This window comes from Nyctibius grandis, chromosome 6, assembly GCF_013368605.1.
Source record: "Nyctibius grandis isolate bNycGra1 chromosome 6, bNycGra1.pri, whole genome shotgun sequence".
In the NCBI taxonomy this organism is placed as follows: Eukaryota; Metazoa; Chordata; class Aves; order Nyctibiiformes; family Nyctibiidae; genus Nyctibius; species Nyctibius grandis.
The window spans coordinates 72,328,271-72,351,254 of record NC_090663.1 but is presented as its reverse complement, the minus strand read 5'-3'; the positions used below and the strand labels follow the sequence as shown (position 1 = coordinate 72,351,254).

At 38.3% G+C, this 22,984-nt stretch overlaps 1 protein-coding gene across 1 annotated transcript in view; it reads left to right on the top strand.

The window, feature by feature from the left end:
• Positions 1-22,984, top strand: part of HHIP (hedgehog interacting protein) — a 74,408-nt gene that overhangs the window by 6,963 nt on the left and 44,461 nt on the right. Inside the window, exons 2-4 of the mRNA XM_068403873.1 lie at positions 676-871; positions 11,068-11,223; positions 12,029-12,231. Of these exons, the coding sequence (XP_068259974.1) occupies positions 676-871; positions 11,068-11,223; positions 12,029-12,231 (555 nt within the window). The remainder of the gene's footprint in view (positions 1-675; positions 872-11,067; positions 11,224-12,028; positions 12,232-22,984) is intronic.

Below are 22,984 nucleotides of genomic sequence, written 5' to 3'. Positions count from 1 at the left end.
AGTTTCAATATTGAGACAAACAAGATGTTATGAACAAATTCTACTTTTTCACTTATAAAAAGAAATGTCTGTAAATGTACAGCTTGTTCCACCTCCAAGTAGAGAGTAAAAAGCAGAGCAGCATTTAAGACATGAAAAATCCAAGGCACCTGCTGAACTCCTCAGCAGTCATTTCAGTAGCTGGGCTGCGGTATCATTCAAGATATGCCTATTTAACAAATACCTAGATATGATTTTCCTAATGTCTTTTGATGGTGGAATTTTACTTTTTAGTCTCGAAATACTTGAATAGGTCACCTTACAAGTTAGGTTTTTAAGTACTTCTCATAAGAGAAGTAAGTAGAAGGCCTGCTGCTGTAGCTCCTCTTTATATAAATGATCCCTCTAGTTCAGAGATTGCGGGTGTGAGTCCATAAAATAACTTGAGTACTATTATTCTTATCTGAGAAACAGAAGCAAGTGCTTAAAATCTCACTGTACTAATGACATATTGCACATTTCATAGTAGTAATTTTTGCACTTCCACAGCCGTGACGTGAAACATGATGCATTTATACTAACTGAATTGGTTCCATTAGCATTATTTATTACCTTAGATCATGAAAACTTTTGTTTTTTAATGTAAGATGGTGAAACAGGTCATATGTTTATTTGTCTTTGGTTTGTGGCTTGCAGATACTTTCTGTTACCAACAACACAGAATGTGTGAAGCTACTGGAGGAAATCAAATGTGCACACTGCTCACCTCACGCTCAGAACCTATTCCACTCACCTGAGAAAGGGGAAACACCTGAAAGAGAACTAACTCTTCCCTACCTGTGCAAAGACTATTGTAAAGAATTCTATTATACTTGCAGAGGTCACATACCAGGTAAAACCTCTAACAAAATATGGGGCTAAAGGATGTCTGTTTTGAAATGTTGATATTGCCTGAGCGGTCATAGATCCAGCTCTTCACCAGGTAAAATCCCTGTTGATATCCAGGGGATTTTGCCCAAGCAAAGACAGAATATCTTAGGGTCTTCACAGCAGATCTTACGTAGTGAGGTAAATATTTTGAGCGCTTTCTTGTCAGCCTCCTATTAAACTCTCCATGAAACACAGGATTGTTTGCTGTCAAAGGCACCTGAAATTATTACCTTTGCTGAAGTATTAGCATGTTCATTCAAACCATGTAAACAAGTAGTTGGACATCCAAAAGGCTATTCTAAATGATAGGTAGCTTTAAAATGCGAGTAATAAAGGATGCGGGCAGTTTGCTGTAGACTCTAAAAGCTGATGAGTAAAGTATTTTTTCTGGTTTTGTTACCCTAGAAACTGATGTTTTTTCCACAGGGTTTAAAGCCCATTGAAATCAAAGGGCACTATTTGATAGACTTCTGTGATCTTTGAATCACTTCCAACATGCTGTTAACAACCAAATTCTTAACTAACCTAACACTTCCTCAGTGTAGTCAGTAGAGTTAGCTGGACATAACCAAAACCAGAATTTGACCTGTGTTGTCTAAGGCAGTCAGCAAATGTGTGCTATCACTTGTAACTATATCAACAAAATAACCACAGAAGATGGTTCTTTTAGAAATACTGTCTTAATACACTATTATATTAAATAACGTCTTTGGTATTCTCAATAGTAAATTATTTATATGTTTAAGACTGTAATTTTTAAACTATGCTTTTTTCCCTGTCCAAACACTACTTATAAATAATGCCACACAGGAGAAAATAATTAAACTGGTTAAGATTTTTTTTTTTGCTAGCAACACGGACGGGAAAAAAGAGTTGATAACGATATGAAAAATGAATTTGTGTACAGTCATTTTTGACATATGAACACAGCTTAGTAATATAATATAAACATATTTGAGTAAAGGGGATAGTTTAAGTGGATGAGATTTGGAGGAGGGTTTTTTAATTGCATGTGTACAGTGTGTACTTGTTTTCTCCGAAATCCCAAGAGTGCGGGGATTTTTTTGCAGCGTTCGTTTATTGACTTGAGAAAACATTTTGAATTTACTTACTTTTTCCCTTTACTGTGGTTTAACATGTATCTCAACCCATTCAAATATGAAAATATTATTATTGTCTTTATAAACTAAGAGATGTTTCTAAGGCTTTCTTAAACCAGCTGTTTCTTGCTCTTTATCACATTCCCCAAAGCAAAGCAGAATAGATCACAGTTGCCAAGACTGCCTGCTGAACAGCGATAACAGATTAGATATTCTAAATGTTTGGCCCATATGAGAAGTCAGCACAAAGACATTTTTGACATGAGTTTGTAGCTAGTGCAAATGATTAGCATGTTCTGCAGAGCAAGCCCCTCATAGTTGTTTTGTGAAATTCTGTGTTTCTGAGGAAACAATTTGTTTAATTGGAAAAAATGAAAGAGGGAAAAGGGAGAAAGAAGGAGGAGGCAGAGGGAGGGAGAGAGAATGAGAAAGGTCTGAGCAGCACAGGAGCTATATAGCCACAGGAACCTCACTCCTCAGATCAACATATGTGGTGACGAATGACAAATTTATTTTTCTACAAAGTTTGTGTATATGTAAAACTGCTGAAGTGCATCAAGATGTCAAGTGCTTTTTGTGACCACCCAGGTTGCCTTGAAAGATAACCAGATGAAAGCATAACTTTAGCACTGGACAGAGCACCGTGCTTTGCAGGAAAAGAGCTTACATACTTTAGCGTCAGTTAAAATAAGATTTTTCCTACATCAATCAGATGCTAATAATCATTCTAAATACTTGTTCTGAAAGTGGGTTGTACTAACAAAAAGTTGTTGCATACTTACATCCACCAACAGGGTTAATTTGGTGACTTGCCTGGTGCATATGGTTGTTGAAACCTATACTAGTTATTTCCTATATTTTATTTAAGTAAAATTCAAGTCCCTCTTTTTGAGAAGATGACCTATAGGATTTTAATATAGGTTAATAGTTTTATACATTCTGAAATACAAATAATTAAAATAGTAACTTATTTGGGTTTTCTATTTTATTTGTTAGATCTGTATATCTGTAATAATATGTATTGCAAAAGAAAGAAAAAAATAGAAAATGTGCAAGCTATGTTTTCAGTTTAGCCTGGAGGACTAAACCAAGAGTTGGAAATTAACAGGCCCCCAAACTCAAGGTCTCTGGCAATGATTCACTACGCATTTGTTAAAGAGTCAAATAATTACTCTTCCTCCATTAGGGAGTGCTAATTGTTTGTGAACACCAATACAAAGGAGTTTAAGGAAATTGCTGACTACAAAAATAATTTTATCCCTTAAGTCCTGCACAAATGAGAAATATTACTAGCGATTTCAGATAGCACGCATCTTTTCTCGGACTGATATTTTAGCAGTACATATTAACCAAGACGACTGAGAAATTTTACATCAGTTTTTTTTGATGAGTTAGCTCCAGAAATTCATTTATTGTTCTGTCTCTTTTTGCAAAGACAAAAACTCTAGCAGATCCTTAGTTAACTCTTTTGAAGACAGCAGTTTGCTCACCAGTTATGACTGTATCAGAACTTCCATTGGCTTCTTCAGGAATATGCAAAGAAAAAGTGGACCTGATTCTTTATTAAAACAGAATATTAACAATAGCTGTTAGGATTGTATGGATATGTCACTGCAGGATGGTGTAATGTTTCACAAAGTCTATGAAATTAGAACTTCCCTGCTTCATCCCAGGTGACTGTTCTTGTTATTTCTCATCTGATCTTTACTATGAGCCTCAGTTTAAGTGATTACTGATGGGGACACTGGAGTTAAGTGACTTAATGAAGTGTCTTCAAACAATATGAATTGTAAGTTTTCCAAGGTTATAGAATCATAGAATCATTTAGGTTGGAAAAGACCTTTCAGTTAACATAACACTGCCAACCGTTAACCTAACACTGCCAAGTCCACCACTAAACCATGTCCCTAAGCACCACATCTACTCGTCTTTTAAATCCCTCCAGGGATGGTGACTCCACCGCTTCCCTGGGCAGCCTGTTCCAATGCTTGATAACCTTTTCGGTGAAGAAATTTTTCCTGGTATCCAGTCTAAACCTCCCCTCACACAACTTGAGGCCATTTCCTCTTGTCCTATCACTTGTTACTTGGGAGAAGAGACCACCACCTACCTCCTTACAACCTCCTTTCAGGTAGCTGTAGAGAGCGATAAGGTCTCCCCTCAGCCTCCTTTTCTCCAGACTAAACAACCCCAGTTCCCTCAGCCACTTCTCATCAGACTTGTGCTCTAGACCCTTCACCAGCTTTGTTGCCCTTCTTTGGACTCGCTCCAGCACCTCAATGTCTTTCTTGTAGTGAGGGGCCCAAAACTGAACACAGTATTAGAGGTGGGGCCTCACCAGTGCTGAGTACAGGGGGGCGATCACCTCCCTAGTCCTGCTGGCCACACTATTTCTGGTACAAGCCAGGATGCCGTTGGCTTTCTTGGCCACCTGGGCACACTGCTGGCTCATATTCAGCCAGCCATCGACCAACACCCCCAGGTCCTTTTCTGCCAGGCAACTTTCCAGCCTCTCTTCCCCAACCCTGTGGCGGTGCATGGGGTTGTGACCCAAGTGCAGGACCCAACACTCAGTCTTGTTGAACCTCATACAATTGGCCTCAGCCCATGGATCCACCCTGTCCGGATGCCTCTGCAGAGCCTTCCTACCCTCAAGCTGATCAATACTCTCACCTAACTTGGTGTCATCTGCGAACTTACTGAGGGTGCACTCGATCCCCTCGTCCAGATCATTGATAAAGATATTAAGAGAACTGGCCCCAACACTGAGCCCTGGGGAACACCACTTGTGACCGGCCACCAACTGGATTGAACTCCATTCACCACAACTCTTTGGGCCCGGCCATCCAGCCAATTTTTACCCAGCAAAGAATGCGCCCGTCCAAGCCATGAGCAGCCAGTTTCTCCAGGAGAATGCTGTGGGAAACAGTGTCAAAGGCTTTACTGAAGTCTAGGTAGACAACATCCACAGCCTTTCCCTCGTCCACTAAGCGAGTCACCTTGTCATAGAAGGGAGATCACGTTAGTCAAGCAGGACCTGCTTTTCATAAACCCATGCTGACTCAGCCTGATCACCTGGTTGTCCTGTACATGCTGTGTGGTGGCACTCAAGGTGGTCTGCTCCATAACCTTCCCCAGCACTGAGGTCAGACTGACAGGCCTGTAGTCCCCTGGATCCTCCTTCTGGCCCTTCTTGTAGGTGGGTGTCGCATTTGCTAACATCCAGTTACCTGGGACCTCCATGGTTAGCCAGGACTGCTGATAAATGATGGAAAGTGGTTTGGTGAGCACTTCCGCCAGCTCCCTCAGTACCCTTGGGTGGATCCCATCCTGCCCCATGGACTTGTGTGTGTCTAAGTGGTATAGCAGGTCGCTAACCATTTCCCCTTGGATTATGGGAGCTTCATTCTGCTCCCCATCCCTGTCTTCCAGCTTAGGGCGCTGGGTACCCTGAGAACAACTGGTCTTACTATTAAAGGCTGAGGCAAAGAAGGCATTAAGTACCTCAGCCTTTTTATCAACCTTTGTCTCAATGTTTCCCCCCGCATCCAATAAAGGATGAAGATTCTCCTTAGTCCTCCTTTTGTTGCTAATGTATTTATAGAAACACTTTTTTTTTCCTCTTTTACAGCAGTAGCCAGATTAAGTTATAGTTGGGCTTTGGCCCTTCTAATTTTCTCCCTGCATAACCTCACGACATCCCTGTAGTCCTCCTGAGTTGCCTGCCCCTTCTTCCAATGGTCATAAACTCTCCTTTTTCTCCTGAGTTCCAGCCAAAGCTCTCTCTTCAGCCAGGCTGGTCTTCTTCCCTGCTGGCTCGTCTTTTGGTACATGGGGATGGCCTGCTCCTGTGCCTTTAAGATTTCCTTCTTGAAGAATGTCCAACTTTCCTGGACTTCTTTGCCCTTCAGGACTGCCTCCAAAGGGACTCTGTCAACCAGGCTCCTAAACAGGCCAAAGTCTGCCCTCTGGAACTCCAAGGTAGCAGTTCTGCTGGCCCCCCTCCTTACTGCTCCAAGAATCCAAAACTCTTACCGTTCCATGATCGTTACGCCCAAGACAGCCTCTAACCATCACATCACCCACAAGTCCTTCTCTAGTTGGGTCACTCACCAGCTGTGTCAGGAAGTTATCTTCCACACACTTCAGGAAACTCTTAGACTGTTTCCTCTCTGCTGTATTGTATTTCCAGCAGACATCTGGTAAATTGAGGTCCCCCACGAGAACAAGGGCTAGTGATCGTGAGACTTCTCCCAGCTGCTTATAGAATATTTCATCTGCCTGATGAATATCTGAGGGCCATACCAGGGTAGGAAGCTTTCTCTTCACATCTTTAACCAGGGCCCCAGGCAGGCAGCAGATTTCCCTAAGAAGTGGTCCTGTCTGCATATTGGGCCTTCTGTTCCCTTCAGAAGAGAGTCTCCTATGACGATGACCCATCTTTTTTTCTTTATGCAAGCAATTTTGACACAGGGCATAGGGCAACTTAACCTCAGTGACACCTTCAAGCTAGATGAACCATCGTCCTCGTTATTGTTCGGTTCCACTTGCAGAGCTTCATACTTATTATGCAAAGGCACCAGGGAAGGTGGGCTAGTCACAGAGGAGACGCGCCTGCTGCGCTGAGCAGGAACTTCTTGCCGTTTCCCCCTATCCCTTAAGTCACTGTGTTCAGCCAGATGGAGAGAGGATAGGGAATCCTCCACATCATGTGTCCTATCTGCCTGTTGGGCCTGTCCCAGAGATGGTACAGAAGACTGTCTAATACTTATTGTTAATATAGCTAGTAAGGAAAGGCATGGCTGATTCTCCTTTTAGGCATGAGCAGAAACTTGATCCATGCCAGTCAAAATGACATATTCTAAGGAACATACCTGTGCCACAGCCATGGTGCATTCTGCCATCCGAGGACATTGGACAGATTTTGAACCACGTGCTCGCCATTAGTTTTGTTTGAAGAAATCAGTTCCAGATGATTGTGGGTTAATTCAGATCCAGGCCCAAATCTGAATCCAGGCATTACCAGAAGGGATGCTTGATATGAGTTTTTTAACTCCAAACAGGGGCACCCCAGCCCAAAATGCTGGAAATCTAAGAAATTCTGCAACCCACACAACACTTCCAGAAGTTCTAATGTAGTCAACTAATAGGCACAGTCAACACAGTCAACCTGCAGAAAAATAGTAGTGACTCATAATGGTGCTACTGTTAACAGGAGCATCAGGGGGGATTAACCCTGGCACTGCCTGTGTGCAGGTACACGCAATGTGTGAGTTAGAGGAGAGTTAGTCACTTGAAAACCAGTAGGAAGTGTTGTGAGCTACCACTGAACTTATTACACTTTGAAAGAATCAGTCTGGAATCACCTTTTTGATTTAGTTTTCACTGAGAGCTGAGAATAGGGAGGAGAATGTGGGTTTTGTGAACAAATTTGCATCTAGCTGTCAAAAGTGCAAAGCAGAAAAAAAAACAGGAAAATGCTTCTTTTACACAATATTGAACTGTATGCTCAAAGTCCATAACAGCAGGAATATAAAGCAGGTGAGCCTGATTTCCAGATGCTCTCTAAGCTAGAGTAGGTCTACTCAGATGAGCGGATGATATCCAATCCTGTGTGCAGTGCAAACAAGGAAGGGAGTGAATAGGAACTTGACTTGCTGTAAAGACCAGGACAAATGCTACCACAACATCTGAGTTGTACATCAAAGAGAAGAGGCAGGGCGTAAGCAGGGAATCCAGTGAACTGGAATTTGGTGAAGGTAGGATAGGAAGGAAGATACAGTGTGAGGAATAACTGACTGCAAATACGGGTGGAGAGAGGAGGTGAGGATCAGCTGAGAGCAGTAAGTTTTCCTTTGAAAAGGCTTGAAATCATGCAACGTATTCCCACAGTTTCTTATAAAGGTTAACACAGAAAGCCTTCACTGTAACTTCCTTAACTGAAAAGTCTGTAGTTTGATTCTTGCTTGCAAGACAGAAAGTTTTAAAAGCACAGAAATGCAATCCTGTGCAAAATCTGACAGGTACAACACAAACATCATGTTTAGTCTTCCTCTGTGATTCCAGTTTTCGTTGTGAACATGAGCACCGCTCTGTCAACACACACAGAACTGGTAGGAAATTTGTAATGATATGTATGAGTCTTTTAAAATAAAGTAATAAATACAGAAATTCACACAGGACCAAATGTTGCAGTCCTTATTAGGCATAGTTCTCGTAGAGGACAGTGACAGAGCTATCTTTGAATAAACTCAGACTGAGCAAAATGATCTTTTTTTTTTTCTTTTCTCCAAACAATTCTAGTGCTTAGGGCCACTTGTCAGGGACCATTCTTCTGGACACTGTACAAACACTGAACAAAATGGCAAACTCTACACTAAAGACCTTACAATCTAAGCACGATAAAGAAAACATTAAATGGCTACAAGCACATAGGAGAGTAGAAGCAAATGTTTTTCTACCTGTCTTTAGTGAAGCTGTTAGTATGTCGAATCTAGCATAGATAACACAAGCAGATTTTTTTTTTTGTAAATTACTGTGGTTTTTATAGAACAAAATTCCATCCCTAATACACAGGTGAAACTGTATTTACAGAGGTTACATTCCTTCCAGTAATGCAACATTTTAGCAATTTACTGACTGATTTTCATAGTTTATTCAAACCCCATTTTTAATGAGCATTTCTAAGGGAAACGGAACACAAGCCTTATCCTTTGTTGGAACCTGCTGGTGGGTTTGCTAAATAGCAAAAGGCAACTGCAGTGCAATATGTACTTAAGTGTATGATAAAATATTTCATACGGAAAAGGAATTAGTCTTACATATAAGAAAAGGCATTGCATAAGGCATTAGTCAAGTGAGTTTGCATCTGATTGTTATTTGAAATGAACATGTACCGAGTAAACAATATGATCATAATATGCTCTCAGTTTTTCTGACTAACGATAACATTCAAGCCAAGAGTAGTTTATCTTTAGTAAATAGTAGATGGTGTACTTGGAAAATTCTAGAAATTCTTAGAAATTGTACACCTCTAATTTGCTATTGCATTTTCTTGAATGACCCACTGTGCCTAGAGAAATAAACTATTAAAGACAAAACTGTGTATTCTTAAGTCAAATAATTCAACAGTAAGAGTTTAGATTACCTTTGATTTTGGCATTATATCTACAAGCCTTGGAATACTACTCCGTGATTATATCAGAGTTCCTCTTCAGTTGTTCCACTTGAAATTATACCTCCCATTTTCTCCAAATAACTACTATAAATTAAAACCAGCTCCTCAGGGATGATATTTACTGAAGCTCCAAATCATGGTAATTAAACTTTTACACCACAACACACTACCATGTGTTTCCAGATATTATTTTATAGAAACCAAAGGCAGGCTTTTTTGTGTTATTTTTCCAATATTTTTAAAGGAAGATGCATATGAAAAGAAGTATAGTTGGGTGGGAAAGGCTTTCCACTCCACAAAAATTCTGGGATCTAAAAAATTTTCCTATTCCACATAAGGAAGAAATTGAACTCTTTCGAAATTTTCCATGAAGAAAGCCACAGAGAGACCACCCCAGGATAGCTAATAAAGTCGTCGTTAGGACATTTACTTGGGAAATGGGAGACTGAGGGTCAAACCCTTGCCTGACAGATGAGGGGCATTGACCTGAATATTCCTCTTCCTAATGAAACACCCTAATTACAGACATTGGAGTATAGTGATATGAGGTTTGCTGTCTGTTTCTCTCTTTTTCATTTAGACCAGAAGTTTGAGTTTGGACCAGAAACATCATGTTAACTACAATTTTGTCAAAACTGATAATGTTTCTGAAAAAGCTTTGCTCTTAAGAAATTGGCATTTTCCAATGAAACACAGCTGTCCCTGATCAGCTCTTACTGTATGTTGTAAGCCAGAGGTTTTATAGCCAAGACCTATGGATTACTGTATTATTCACAAGTCGTAAAGCCATGCATAAATTAGGCCTCTAATTCCAATTAAGTGCTAATTCTGTGTATCCTATGAGTTATGTCCTGGACCATAGTACATACTAACGCAGTATGCCAGTAATGCAAAGAGAAACGAAGGTAACTTAAGACTTATTATCTTAACATCTGTTTTTGTAAAATAGTACATGTATAACTAACCAAATTCTATCTTCTTAGATTTAATACTAATGATTAAAAACTGGATAGAAATGACTAGAAATAGGTCTGTGGACAGAAATAGGTATTTTTGCTGTCAGTAAACATAGTGTAATATCAGTAGTGGCAAGGTTTTTCCTCAAAGGCTCTCATTTTACCAACTTCTTGTTTCCCTGGGTGTTCAAACTCCTTCCCATTTCAACCTAAAACCTAAAGACTGCCTTTCATCCAAGCCAGCTTAAAGCCAGCTCCAGTGCAGCATGAGACAGCCCTCTTTTCAGGGGATGGGGGCTGAGGAAGTAGACCTTGCGATGGGAAGCTGTGTTCACCCACATGCCAGGAGTCAACCAGAGGCCAACTGCATGTCAACACGGTGCAGTTTTCAGCAGTACTCACTTTCTGAGACAACTAATTATGCACCTCTCCAGCTGATGTCCTTTGCTGCCAGCATTCCAAAGTCTTTACTGCATGTTTTTTACCCAAGCCTTTACTGAAATTTTTACTACAAAAACCCACTTACAAAAAAAAAAAAAGAGTTAAATGAAAGCTGCTCAAGCTATTTTACAGCAGATACTACACTTGATTAATAGGGTTAAAATCAAGGAAAAATGTATCACAGCCTCAACTCTGAACTTGGTCTCTTAATTTTTTAATGAGTGAACTGCAGTGTCATTTTGAATGAATTGGTATTTTTGTTTAAGCACACTGAAAATAAGGTTTAATACAAATACAGATGAATAAACTATAAAAGATAATACTCTCTATTTATTCAGAGCAGGCCTTTTTTGCAGATAGCACTTTGTTTAAAACTACTTCTTTTTCCATGCAATACGTAATCTATTTAAAGATTAGTTTGACGGCACAAAACTGCAGACATGACAACACACTAAATATTTGTATGCTCTTTTGCATTTTTAAGGTTTTCTCCAAACTACAGCTGATGAGTTTTGCTTTTACTATGCAAGAAAAGATGGTGGTGTATGCTTTCCAGATTTTCCAAGAAAACAAGTGCGAGGGCCAGCTTCTAACTCCCTGGACCACATGGAAGAATATGACAAAGAGGAAGAGATCAGCAGGTTCATAAAGATAAATGCTGTTTAATCTGAAAAAAAAACCCTAGCAAAGCCTGTGGTTTTCACAGTGAAACAGCTCAGCGTGTGCTTATGCTCAGCAGCTGTGTTTTCCAGATGTTACTTTCTTTTGCTGCTGCTAGTGTACGTCAAAAGAGAAAGTTACATTAGCTTCAATGTTTCAGTACCATTTGATATTTGCGTTGCTGAAAAGGTGTTAGAATCCTGGTTTGATCTACCCGGTGGATCTTGGTTATGGTCCACCCTGTGGATCATGCATAGTTCTAGGAAGTAATTTCTACCTGAATTTAATATTACTAAACAACTATAAGTTTATTAGTAAAATATTTATTTAATTATTTTTGATTTATTTCATTCATGTATTTTTCATTGTGGAAATAATTAAATTAGATTGTCCCATCATAAGTCATTATATTTAAATGGGTTTTAGAAGCCAGATTTTGTCGAATTGCTGGAAATTACTGTTTATTGTACAGTAGAAATTTTGTATTTATAAATTGTTTTCTCCTTTTTTACAAATTTTTTTCTCTCCTATTCCTTTACATTTCAGATCTAATATGAATTATTTTTCTCTTTCTTGTATACAAATCAAATTTTGCTCAAGTGAAGTTCGAATTGATTTTCAGTATTATCTGCTTGCATACATTCAAGGAAATAATTTATTCTGGATTGTATAACTGTGTTTTTAATGTCACTGCAGAACAATCATTTTATCTTTTAGGGACATTGTTGTGTCATGGTTATGAGAAAAAAAGAAATTTCTCACATATTTTTTAAAATTTTTTTTAGGAAAACACAAGCACAACTGCTTCTGTATTCAGGAGGTTGTGAGTGGACTAAGGCAGCCTGTTGGAGCAGTACACTGTGGGGATGGATCCCATCGCCTCTTTATTCTTGAGAAAGAAGGATATGTGAAGATTTTCAGTCCTGAAGGAGACATACTCAAGGAACCTTTTTTGGATATACACAAGCTTGTTCAAAGTGGAATAAAGGTTGGATCTTTTTTACTTATCTCTATCTGTTTGTATTTTAGCCTGTATATGGGGAAAAAGGAAGAAATGTTTTTCAGAAATTATTTTAATTTAAATAATAAAAAAGAAGAGTAATGACAACAGACACTATAGTTCTATGTGGCAAAGAAGTGAAAACTTCCTTGTTTCAGGAAGGGAAAACATAGCGTCTTGTAACCATCATCACATTTTTCTCTTTCCCTTCATTTGTTCCTCACTTTACATTCAGAAGAAACTACCCAACAGCAGCATGCCACAGTAATGTTTTTGTATTTCCATTCTTTGGGCTCATTTCCATCCAACTGCATTTAGCTGAGTTTTGCTGTGATTCCAGTGGGAGCAAGTTTGGCTCAGGGCCTCCCCTGACCCACGGGTGCTCAGCAATGCCCTGGGATCCAGACAGGGGAGAGGGCCTGGGAGTGCTCGGGGACCCCCAGGAGAGGGGCAGTGGTGCTCATTCCCTCTTGGCTCAACCTCAAATGTGGCACAAGCCGCCCTTGGTGGGAGGCCTCTTTCAAACAGCACGTATTTGAGATGCATGTAAAAAGTGACTGACCCTCTAAATTCAGACATGTGGGCAGGTTGGTGCAACAGCTTTTGTCATGTTTAATGGGAAAACTTTCATGGTCAGGGGAGTGAATGATGAATAGGCAATGATGGGAATACATTGGAGGGTGGAGGTAAGAAATTACATCTAGGTATGGCGTAAGTACTACTGGAAAACTCATAGGTCTATGGGATGATATTTTACTTTGGAAATGTCATAAGTGTTGTTCCATGTTGATTTCTTGTCACATTTTAGAGTGGTAGTGCAAGTAAAACCGAGATACATAAAGCAAATTTAAATTGTAATCAGGTTTTGCCGAGAACAGTCAGGACTGTGTATCATAAAGCCTTCATGGATGAAAGATATATTGACGTACTCGACAGAATAATCTTAAATAATAATTGTGACAAACTATATTCATTTAAAAAGCATAGCACATGCTAACTAATCATTTTGTATTTCAGCTATAAGGGCAATAAGCTAATTTAAGATAGCCTTTTCTGAGAGGATATCTCAGAGGTTTTTGGTTTGTGTTGAAAGAGAGAAATGAAATATATGACACCTTTTTCAGGAAAAGAACCAATTTATATGATTCTGTGATTTCCTGAACATTTCCTTTCCTGCCTCTGTAGGTAACATTATGTTCAAGACACCAAAACAGAAGAGACTTATCAGGGGTATTTTCGAATATCAATATAAGGCTGTTTCATATTTCTTAACCAAAGATTCTGATAGTTTGTATTTGTGAAAAACTGACACTGAAACTTTCCACACAACTGCTATCAGTCCCAAACAAACCTTCCTCAAGGAAACTTTTACAGCTGGAAATCAGAGGCAAGGCTAAATGGAAAACTGATTTTCCATGCTTCTGAACAGGCAATAACCTGATTGATAAGACTCTCAACAGCTACCCTCAGATTCAGATTCACTTTTTAGTTCTGTTTTAAATCAGTGGCCTGATCTTTTTAGTCTTTACTATCCTAACCATCGTATAATACTCTAACCTCTGTTTCAACTATAACATTTTGTGTAAATAATTTGATGTTGTCTAAGCTAGAAAGTCTAATTCAGTTCCCTGAGATAACAGTTCAGTGACTGAGGATAATTGTATTGCAGTGTTTAATGCAGGCTGGCAAGAACAGAGGCTTTATGTACTTCACAGGTAGAGAAGTGGGAATGTGCTTAGCAGCAATACTCCAGCTCTTAAACAGAAAGGGGAAAGTACAAGAATTTAAGGAATGAACACATTATATAAAATAATAAATAAATAGAATAAAACAAAACCCACATAATCCAAATGATCGTTTTAAAACAAGGGTTCTTAAACATTTTTATCCCCTGCAGTCTGATTTTTATAATCATTGTCCATGGTCCTTTACCTACAAGGATGCAAGATCACTGTGACAACAGTAGCAATTATTCCATCAAAATACTACTTGAAGGGTATTTGATTTTACTTACCTGTTATACACTTCAACACTAGAAAGCAGTAATGGAGAATACTATGTGGATAGACAGTTTTCCAGCAGGCAGTGCAGATAGCATACAGACAGCAGTTAAAAAACCCCAGCCATCTAAAATACTGCATATACATGCAAAGTGTGAGAATCGCTGAATCTTGAGTAGGCATCTCTGTGCGTACTCAAGAAATGCTTGTAGTGTAAGGTGGATAAATATGTATGTATACATTTTGCTCGACGTGCCGGATTCTTCTCATATAGTGGTGTAAGTGAAAAAGTAAAATGAAATAAATGAATTCTTTGTTGTCCCTCATCAAACTTAGGCCCATGTGTTCCACAGAAGTGTTTTGCCAAGGTAACATGTTGCCTTTTTTGAGTTCTCTGTTAATTTACACAGATTCATAGATGTTAACCCAAATACCTAGCCTCCTGTATAACATCATCCATATTTTATTCTTGAATTAACATAGACTCTTCATTGAAGTAAACAAAAACTGTTGACCTCTTTTCCAACCTTGGAGCAATGGTAGCAAGAAAAGGCAAACTATTCTTTTTCCCTAAGTGTGAAAATTTTCTCTGTTATAGCCAAGTGTTTGAAAATAGTTTTCTGTTAGTTTTTGTCTTTCAATTTTTTATTAGTATTTTGTTGTTGAAATATGAATACTTAACTCTAGTAACAATAGTAAAAATAGTTTTTCAAACTTTTATAGATACATGTTGTATCCAGCAAATAATAATAATAATGATTATGCAGCTGTGGTTGAATGAAAGGTAATTTAAATTGATGCTTCTGAAAAGCATTTTGGACAGCTATCCCAATAAGGTATTTTTAATGTTGATAGATGGAGTAAAATAGTGGTGGTTGATTTTCTCTTCTTTTTCTAAAGTAAAGGGAAATTTAGGAGTGATAAAATTGTTATATTGTCGCAAAGCAGCAAATCTGCTGCATGATGATTTTTCAAAGAATATACTTAAAACTATCTTGAGGCTAATACAACCAAGAAACAGAAATGACATATTTCCTTCATAAAAATAATCCTGGACTTTAGTTCTGATCTCACTAACGTCATTTCACAGTCAGATAAGGAGGAAAACAATATACAAAAACAGAGGAAAAGAGGTGACTGCATTGTATAGCAGTCAGCCATGATACCTTCCTAAAAAAGATGCTGTTTCGTTCCTCTAATGGAACTAATGGTCTCTGTGTGGATGAAATTCATCTGGAGCCCCTAACATTGCTGTGAGCGACCTTGTAGGGCTTCTTCACTGGTCCTGCTAACCTAAGCACATAAATAGGATTATCTGGGATTGCTTCTTGTCAGTCACTCTTGTGAAGGTCTATGGATATAAATGGAAATTAAGAAGAGTGGTACAACCTGATGCATATATGTTTTATTGGTCCATTGGCTTTAATGTTCACTGAAGTCATTGAGGCCTCTGTTTGAAAATTGTTGCTGCAGTAAAATCTACTGACAGTTACATGATTTAATTTTAAGGTGTTCAAGTGAAAGAGAAGTGATAATTTTATATGCTGCCAGTATCTCAGAAGGAATTAGCACAAGCATGTAGAAGTATTTCATAACAGAGAGATGCCATGAATGGATGATGATGGTAGCTTCTGTTTCCTGGAGGCCCTACTCAAGAGAAAATTAGATGCAGGATTCCTGACGATTTAAAAAAAAAAAAAAAAAAAAAAAGCTCTGAAGAGCTTAAAAAGTTTTTCTCTGCACATCTCCCAAATTCTAATCCTCTTTGACAGCACAGTTAGCAGGAATGCTTTTTTGATCTTCTGTTTTTCAACTTAGTTGTTAGAAACCATGAATGGACCTTAATGAAGAAGTTGCTAATTCAGCATCTGTGGCCCTCTCCAATGCATTTTACGTCACACTGGCCACATAAGTATTGTAGTATGTGTGGATGGATTGGGCACTTGGCCAAGTCCCTCTTGTTACCCTTAGCTTTTTCTTCCCTATGTCAAGAATGTGGTGAAAAGAAGGAAGCTGTGCACCTCAGTCTTGCCCCAAAGTTGAGTAAGGACATGAGTGAGACATGCACCTGTAACTCGAATCTAGGACTTGCACCTGGGCTCAACTATTTAGGAATATACAGGCCAGTATAGTGGAGAAAATACTGATTCCATCACCTGTGCCCATTAATATTACAAAGTGCCCTGAGTATGTGGCATGTATGTAGAAGAAAAGAATAAGCATTTACCAGAAAACAAACCCTAAAGTCTGCTTCCCTGTTCTGGTGATTTACTGCTCCATTATGTTGTGGTGAAAAGAGTGTTAGTTACAGAGAAAGATTTTACAGTTGTTCCTTCAAAGTTATGTAGCAAAGACAATTTTTTTTATTTGCAACCCATTTTTTCTTCAGACTGATTTTCACTACCATTATTTTCTTTTTGTTTTAAACTATTGCCAAGTAGAAGAGAGGTGGAAAGTTTGAATGAGAAGCGATTGAACTAGTAATGGTAGTACTTTGATTTCACTGGCATATAAGGAGACCTTAATTATCAAGAAAAAAATAGTCCTGATGTATCTGAATCTATTGTCAAAAAGTTAGGCAAAATAATTAAATGCTTTAAAAGTATTGGGCAAATATGATTTTATCCCATAATGCACTTAGCAGAAAAAAAAGGGATCAAAACATTCTAAATACTTGAATTTAATGATTTCTTGAGATGTAGCAGTGCTGAATATGTTATTATTACAAGATCAGTCACCTTGTACTCAAGACTATCTAACTTACAGAAGAATGCTGAATGCTCTAGCAGTTCTCCAAATTTCCTTACTCCTCTGGCTGCATTTTATCTTGTTAACTGTATTATTTCCTAAGATTTGGAAACCTTCAGATTAGTAGCAGCCACCATAAAATGTAGCACAACCTATTACCTCTATTTTCACTCACTCGTTTGTCTCCTGAGCCCAATAACATGTATTGGTCTAAAATATATTGGTCTAAAATGTATTGTTCGGAAGGGAATGCATCAAGGTATGATTTGGCAACAACAAAAAAGGAAGAGCCTACCACTTCTCTTGGCAGTTAAATGCTATAATCACCTTTCAAAATACTTTCTGAAAAGCTAAGTAGCTCTAGGACTGCAACTGTTAGTCTTTAAATGATTTTTTCAGTCCTTCCCTACAATCATTCAACTTTCCCAACATCCTTTTAAAATGAAGGACCTCAGAACTGTATAAAGAAGCCAAGTTTACATCTTACTACTGCCAATGGTAAAATCAAGTCCCTGTAGTTACGTGGTAGTTTTCTACTTATAAATCCACTGACTGAATTAGCTCTTTAGGTACAGAATTACAGTTGGGCTTCATGTTCAGTTGCTTGTCATCTCTGATCTTTAAGTTACTTTCCGTTTATTGCTACTTTTTTGATTGTGACCAAGCGCTGGTGTAGCTCTGGTGTATATCTGCTGACTACAGGGTCATAAATTGTGCAGCCAGCAAGAATGGCTGCATTCTGTTGCACTTTGCCTCACACAGACTAGAAACCCCTATAAAATGGGTACCCCTAAAAATGCCATTATGGAATTACCACTTGTATTTCTGTAGAGATTTTTTTTTTGCTCTAGTAATAAAATATTCTTAGTACATCTCATGGGAATACTGTGATAAAGGGCAAAGCATCTGAGGAAGGAAAGGGCAGAGCAGGGGAGGGAAGGGAAGGGAAAAGGGACAGAAAATCTCAATGAAATGGTATTGGAGACCACTGTTAAGAATGTATGAGTTAGACTCCTTGACCTCCTTCACCTTCTTCTCTACTCTAAGACTATGATTTTCCGTGTCAGAAACAAGTTTTAACAGAAACTTCCCCTGAATCCTAAGCCATAATCATCTTTTATTTAATTTTACTTTCAAATTAATCAGTAAGACTAGTTTTATATGTTTTTTTTTTTAATTCCTGAAGTGTTTTAAATGCTATATTCCTATATAATTCCTTCTAAATATATTAACAGCCAATTCTCTTTGGAGTGAAAAAAATATGGAAATATCTGACAACAATTATTTTAAGTGTATGCTCGGCAAATGTCAAAGTAATAGTCTTAAGAAGAGTTAAAAGTTAGATATATTCCTTACCATATGTTGGTTAGTTTTTATATCAGAGCACAAGTACTTTCAGTCCTGCAAAGTCTTATTCATGAGTGATCCAGTGATGCAGGTAGGAATCTTCTGTGATGCCAAGAAGACTGCTGTGGAACATATGCAGTAGACCCATTTCCCACCCATAACAATTCGTATATTCAGTATAAGACTCTGAAAGTAGACTGTCAGGTATGAAATATGCTAACTATGCTGCTGTGAGCCAATTATTCCAGAGCTTCTCAGGGTCAAATGAGCACCTTGTCACCATAGGCACCTTTTTGCAGGAATGCAGGATTAGTAGTGAAACTTCTACTATGCCTTCATGTTTGTATCACAACATAACTGTTAATTACATGAATACGTATTACTCAGATCATTCAATATAAAATACAATTAAAAAATCAAAAAAGTACCACTACCTCCAGCACTGGCATAGCCTGTTTCAAGGATCTTATAATAGGTTGTGCAGCCTTTGCAGTGAGGAGTGCTGCTACAGAAAACTACAATAAACCAGTGATAAAACCTATTTAAAACTTAGTGTGTGAATAGAAAGAGATTGTTTGTGTTATTTGCTGAATTGTACGCTCAGTTCTATCATTGATAAAACTTCTCACATATTCCTCTTGACAGTGGATATGTGCATTTTTTTTTGCATCATGCTGATGTACACATACGCTGTCCATCAATACCCACAGGATTTATGTACTGACAAAAGACCACAATTCACACAGTTCATGCTAATCCTTCCATCCAAGTCCAGTAATTTCAATCAATTTATTTTCCTCTGAATTCTTACTCAGGTGGGGGTGAAATCAATAAACCTTTCTTGAACTACTTCTTTGCCTTGACATCACAGAGCAAGCTGGGCTCTCCTCCACTAAGCACTAGTTTATACTCTTAGCAAAGGTTTTCTGCTCTCTGCTCCCTAGAAAGCCAAACTTACAGTGGCTACTAAATTTGTGACCAATTCCTCCCAAAGAGGAGATTATTCTGATGCATAGAAAGGGGAGCAGTGGAAGGATGTTCCCTCCAGGTTTTAGGACTAGAGGAGAACTGGGAGATCCTATCTCAATTTCTTCCTTCTTCAACCTAACGGGCCTGCAACTCTGAAGAGTTACTCAGAAACATTGTCTATGAAAACTCTGGAAAGTAAACCCTCTTTGTTCTACAAGACCAAGCTCCCGTCTAATAATAGGGGTAGTTCTCTAAAATAACAATATAGAATATGACATATCCTGTTATGAACAGTGTAAAATATCATTTTCATTCCATTCTACAATTAATTCCACCAATGCTGAGTGCAAATTCTATTTGCTGTCTTGCTCCTGTACTTCTAACTAAGACTAATTAAATGGTAAGTCAATTTAAGATATGTGCATAGGCCCAGTGAGAGTGGCAAGGGATATATAATTATTGGCATATAACAGTGATACATTTTGGGGTATTCTTTGGTGTCCTAGAATGCCTCTTTCAGAGTGTGAAAGGGGAGAGTCTAGGATTTCTTTGGTGAGAAGCTGAAATGCTACATTGTGTATGTTGTTGCAAAAATGACAAGGCAACCAATATACACCTCAGCTTTCCACTGGAGACTGCAGAGAGGGAAGTGATGAAGACTGTTCTTCAGCAGAGGATTTACATGTGAAGTCATGTGGGGTCACAGGACATGGGGGTTTCTCACTCATTCAAGAGGTCAGAAGAGCTGCATCAGGCTTGTAGCACAACAGATGTCATTTCTGAGGCCACATCTCACCTGTGATGTGCCCACTAAGAATCACAATTATTTGGTTTTAAGTGTCTTGACATAATTGGGGCAGAAAACTAGGAAAGAAATAAAGGCTAAGGTGTGCAAATGGCCAAATGTGAAAGTGTCTTTGTTTAGCCCGCACCTGGGGCTAAACAATAACAGTTTCTCTCTCACCCAATGTCCCTTCCCCAACCGAGGAAGGAAATTGGGGAAAAGAGAGAGACTTGTGGGTTAAAATTAAACAGATTTAATAAAATAAAGAAACCAATATCAATGATAACACAAAACACACAGAAGTATACTTAGCTACAGAGTTGCAGCAGGTTGTTCCAGGAATACCACTTATTGGCATTGAGGGGAGGGGGAAAAGCCAGCAGAGAGGAGAGCAAAAAGAGCCCCACCTCTCCCCATCAAGCCCTCCCTTTTATAGTGAACTTGATTGTTAGTGATATAGAATACACTTGTGGGCCAGCCTGGGTCAGCTGCTGCCCTGGATTTAGCTGCTAATGGCCCTGATCACCATGGCTGGCCACAAACTGAAACAAAATCCCAATGAAACCAGGACAGAAAGTATAGGACATCTCAAAGATAAACCAAGTAGACTGTCCTTATTTATAATGACCTTAAACATTAATGAAATAGCCACAATGCACACAGCACAACAGCCTGCATGGGAATGCAGCCTTCTTCATGAAAAGGGAGATTTTTTTTTCTTTATTAGTGATAAGTTCTTTATGATTTTTGAGAGGGTGATAATACTTCTGTGAGGACTTAATACACTTCAACTGTACTCAGAAACTGTAAAATACAATCAGTGTTTTAACCGAGGACTATATAATGACAGTGAAATGTGCCTGGATTTCCCATTAACCATTTGCAGATTTTGGTTCTAATCCTAAAAGGGGCACAACAGTCCTTTGAAAGAGGCTATATCTTACCACCATATAGCTCTGTTGCTTGCACAGAAAATATTCTTACAATTCTGAAAAGCATGTGCCAAAAGCTCTGGAGACCTCTATTTTGCGTGAGAGACTGCACTAGATAGCCATACCCAAGCTAGCAATTGTGGAACAGTGCAGTGACGCTCAGGTTGTAAGCTGACCAGATGAAGAATTGCCAGTTTATTCTAAGGAAATTTGAATCAACAAAACATAATCGTTTCTGTTGATTTTGGGTAGCGTGTCTTAGATTTGAGGAGCTGAGAGGGGAAAGAAGATAATACTTTATCATTTTACATGCACATGTGTAGATTTTAATGTTCTGTGTTTCCTTGAGAGGAATCCCATGGTGCCAATTAACCTAACTTATTCCAAAACAATTCTCTGTTTGGAAAGAATAATTTTCATTGTGGGTGTTCCATGAAATTGTATGCCTTATACCCTGTTATTACTGAGATGTGTGCAGTGCAATTGAGAATGCCAGTTTCTTTTCCATGCACTGTATAGATTATAGCTGTATCCCACACACAGTGCTAGATAATCCCTACTTTAATTTTGTTATGCGTACAAATCCTTTTTGAACATTTAGCTGTTTTAAAAATGTAAAAATCCATCATCTTCTGAAACTGCATTTGTTAAAACCAACAGCTGAATTTAGAAGTGATCAAAACCAATGAATAACATGGTAATTATCTAATTAAAAGGAAATTATTGCATTTGCTGAAATATAACAGGCAGATCATGATATCCAACACAAAATGGCAAAGAAGGAATAAAGTTACGCAGAAAATTCCATGGGTTTTAGCCAACACAGTTTCAACCACATGTTTTTCTTTAATGGGAGGAGGTTTAACAGTCCACTAAGGCTCCAAGATTCATCATCCCTTCAAGCTCTTGGACACCCCAAAATCTGTAATGAGGTCCTAGAATACTTCAGGGAACTCCTGCAAGTAGCGGAGCTTTCAAAAACAGTACCGTGTCCTTGAGACTTCTTCTGTGTACTTTCCTGTCCATCACAGCTATATGATTTCCTCTGGTGTTAGATCCCTTGTACTACGCCATACAGAAAATGGGCCATGTCTTTGTCTTGAAAGAGGTTAAAAATTGAATAACATATATACTTTCATCGTTAATACAGCCCAACTGCTATTCCTGTATATACTTCCCCCAGATGCCACAGAACAATTTTTCTCTATATCCTCTTACACACATTTTCTCACAAGCTCTTAAGTCCTATTCCTTAGACAGGATCAGCAAGTTGGATTGAGGGAGGAACACTTCCTCCAACGGAGCACTGGTATATTATCATGTTTTCCACCCATTTTATCCCCTTTGCAGTAAAACTGGACAAATGATCTGTCCCTAATTTAATGGTTTATATATAACTTTAGTTTTAAAAACCAGTCGGAACTAATTTTTCCCATTACCAAAAAAAAAAAACCAACCTCCTCCTAAAGATGAAACCACTTAGTAGCTGACACTTATTTTTGTTCACTGTCAGTGTCTGCCTGCATTCTCATATTGCTGGAATTTTTAAAGAAATTATTCCATAAATCTCAATAAAGTAATATTCTCTTAGATTTAATTTGGAAAATGGAATATACAATCTGTGGGAGGGAGGTCTGCAAAATACTTTCAACCATTTGTTTTTAATTTACAGCAGATACTTTTTAAAACCTTGATCTATCTTCACTGGCATTGAATTGCAATCCCTACAGCTGAATTGCAACAACTTTAATTTATGTAATAATCATTATTTTTATGCTAACTGAATGCCTTGAAAAGAAATAAAAGAGGGAGTAAATCACCAAAAACTTTCCTATTTTTGCATTCCTAAGAATTCTGTGAATCTCTATCAGCTAGATTCTCAATCACTGTAACAGCCCAAAGACACCATACCAGCAGTGCTAGCAGATGAATGGATGTGAGTCACACTGCAGTATGAAGAA